This window comes from Propithecus coquereli, unplaced genomic scaffold (genome assembly GCF_000956105.1).
Source record: "Propithecus coquereli isolate 6110/MARCELLA unplaced genomic scaffold, Pcoq_1.0 Scaffold170, whole genome shotgun sequence".
Taxonomy (NCBI): Eukaryota; Metazoa; Chordata; class Mammalia; order Primates; family Indriidae; genus Propithecus; species Propithecus coquereli.
This window is the reverse complement of record NW_012141636.1, coordinates 3,828,546-3,830,940: the sequence shown is the minus strand read 5'-3', so window position 1 is coordinate 3,830,940 and position 2,395 is coordinate 3,828,546. Positions and strand designations below refer to the sequence as shown.

Genomic DNA, 2,395 nt, shown 5'->3' with positions numbered 1-2,395 from the left:
ACATAAATGCACATCTAAGAATAACATCTATTGGATGTTGGGCAGTGGGGAGGGGCAGGGGGAGGCGGGAGGAGGGAGGAGGGGACGGGTATATGCATACAGAAAGAGTGCAATGCGCACCACCCGAAGGATGGACATATTTGAAACTCAGACTTGGGGCGGTGGGGAAAGGGCAACATACGTAACCTAAACATCTGTACCCCCATAAGATGCTGCAATAAAAAAAAAAAAAGATCATTAATTAAGAGTCACAAAATAAATTGCTCTCAGGATTTAGTCCCAGCATAAAGTTTCTCTTTCTTTGTCCTAATGATCTAATATGCTCACTTTCTTTCATAGAAGTTAACATAATCCATAGCAGTGCCCTTTTCACTAAATATGTGAGAAAGCTGAGATTAAATTCCTTTTCAGTTTACCCTACATCCCCCTCCCAAAAAAGGCTTAGGTTTTTTAATGCAAGAACTTTCTCCCATTTCCCTCTGCCTGCATTATACAATTCTTGGGGTTTTTTTTGTTTGTTTGTTTTTTTAAATAAGCCATGAGTTTATTTGTTTCTACCAATAGTTACAAGACTGTGGAGAGGCCCACGGTGCACATAATCCCAGGGGCTCTGTGGTGTGACATGCTCCCTGAGTGATCCTGAGGAAACTCACCCCACAACAGTCATGTTAAGAAGTATTCATTCGTTCTGCAAAATACTGAGGGCTCACCATGCGCCGGGTACTCTACCAAACACTGGGGATTCATCGGGGATGAAAACAAACAGAACTCCCTGGTCTCATGGAGCTTCACACTAGTGGCACCCCAGAGATTTTTCTAGGCATCTCAGGGAGGGAGAGGATGGAGCCAGTGGAGGCTTGTACGCCCCAACTGTAAAAGTGCAATGATCTTTACAACCACATATAGGTATAACATTTTATAATTCTAAGTTTTCAAACAAATTTAGTATAACATGTAATATATTGATCCATAATGATTTATAGACATCAGATCCTTCCTCTCCATATCATTAAAAGGCAAGAAAATGTGCATGAATGCCATAGCTTCTTTTAATCTAAGATTACTTTGTCCTAAATTATGTTTTAAATTTTAATCACTTGCCATTGGTGGAACTTAAGAGGGCATGAGAAACTTTGCTTGTTCATTCCCTCTTTTTGATTTTATGTCTGCCACTTAGAATCAGACAACCCAGCATCCAAGGCATATGCTACAATGTAGTGATGTTGGCTGATGGATAGAAGCAAATGTCATTGGCTCTCAAATTGGGTTTCTGTCTCTCTGGAGATATCATACACCAAGGGCTACAAACTCAAACACCTACAGGAGCCAAGAAAGAATGCAAGGAAATGAAGGTAGCCAACCAGAGAGCATAGTGGCTGGATAGTGCATGCTTGATCTACAGGGGAGAGCCCATTGTGAGCTCCAGCCAAGTGTCACCATGCAGGAATAGAAGACTGGCATTGTTAGATCTACTGACTTTTCAAGAAAAAGGAGAAAAAAAATCCAAAACTTGATATAAACTCTCCAAATTTTAAGTGATGATAATTAATTCAAATTCTCAAACCAAACAAAATAAGTTTGAAGAATGAATTCCACCAAAGGGCTCTCATAGTGCTGAGTAGGATGTTTCACACTCTCACAGCTCCCCTAAAGCTCCTCACAAAATCCCCATCCAATTCTATGGCATTTAAACCTAAGACTTGACAGGAGAAAGTACTCCAGCCCTGGACAAAGTTTCTCATTTTTGGCAGGTTGAGTTTGGTTCCTGTCCTGGTAAACTTCAGTTAACATCCATTCCCTGCAAGGAAGCAAGACAAGCAGCAGGATATCTTGTACAGCTATGCCAGGAACTATCAGATCACAGACAGACAGAACTCACTGAGTTTCTTTACACAAACCCAGGCCAATCAGCACTACACTCTCCATCACTAGAAGAGCAGAACTGACAACTTAATCACCTAAGAATGAAATCCACATTTGTTAAATCTACTACCCACAAGTCCTAAATCACAGGACTGAAGCTTAAATTGGGTGGCTTTAAAGTCTACAGCTCTGCTTCCAGAAAAATTATACCAGACATGGAGGAACAACCCTTTGGACCCATACATTAAAATTAAAGTATAAGTCCTACCTTGTGCAGGGTTAGCTGCCGTTCCACAAATTCTGACACATTCCCCCAGATAGTGGCAACTTCTGAAATTCAAAGGGAACCAGAAATAATTTATGTGAGCACCCATGTGATAGTATCTTAGTGCTAATAAATAAAAATGTAAATATGAAATGGAGAATCAAATGGCAATAATTTCTAATTAATTTATAATTAACAAAAAATAAGGTCATTCTCAAAAGTTAATTTTCGGCCGGGCGTGGTGGCTCACGCCTGTAATCCTAGCAC

The 2,395-nt window shown here is 40.3% G+C and overlaps 1 protein-coding gene across 2 annotated transcripts in view; it reads right to left on the bottom strand.

Annotated features, from left to right (window-relative positions):
- CCDC81 (coiled-coil domain containing 81) overlaps nucleotides 1–2,395 on the bottom strand; it is a 53,731-nt gene that overhangs the window by 43,907 nt on the left and 7,429 nt on the right. For both annotated transcript variants that reach the window (XM_012641851.1, XM_012641852.1), the window contains exon 2: nucleotides 2,132–2,193. In XM_012641851.1, the coding sequence (XP_012497305.1) occupies nucleotides 2,132–2,193 (62 nt within the window). The remainder of the gene's footprint in view (nucleotides 1–2,131; nucleotides 2,194–2,395) is intronic.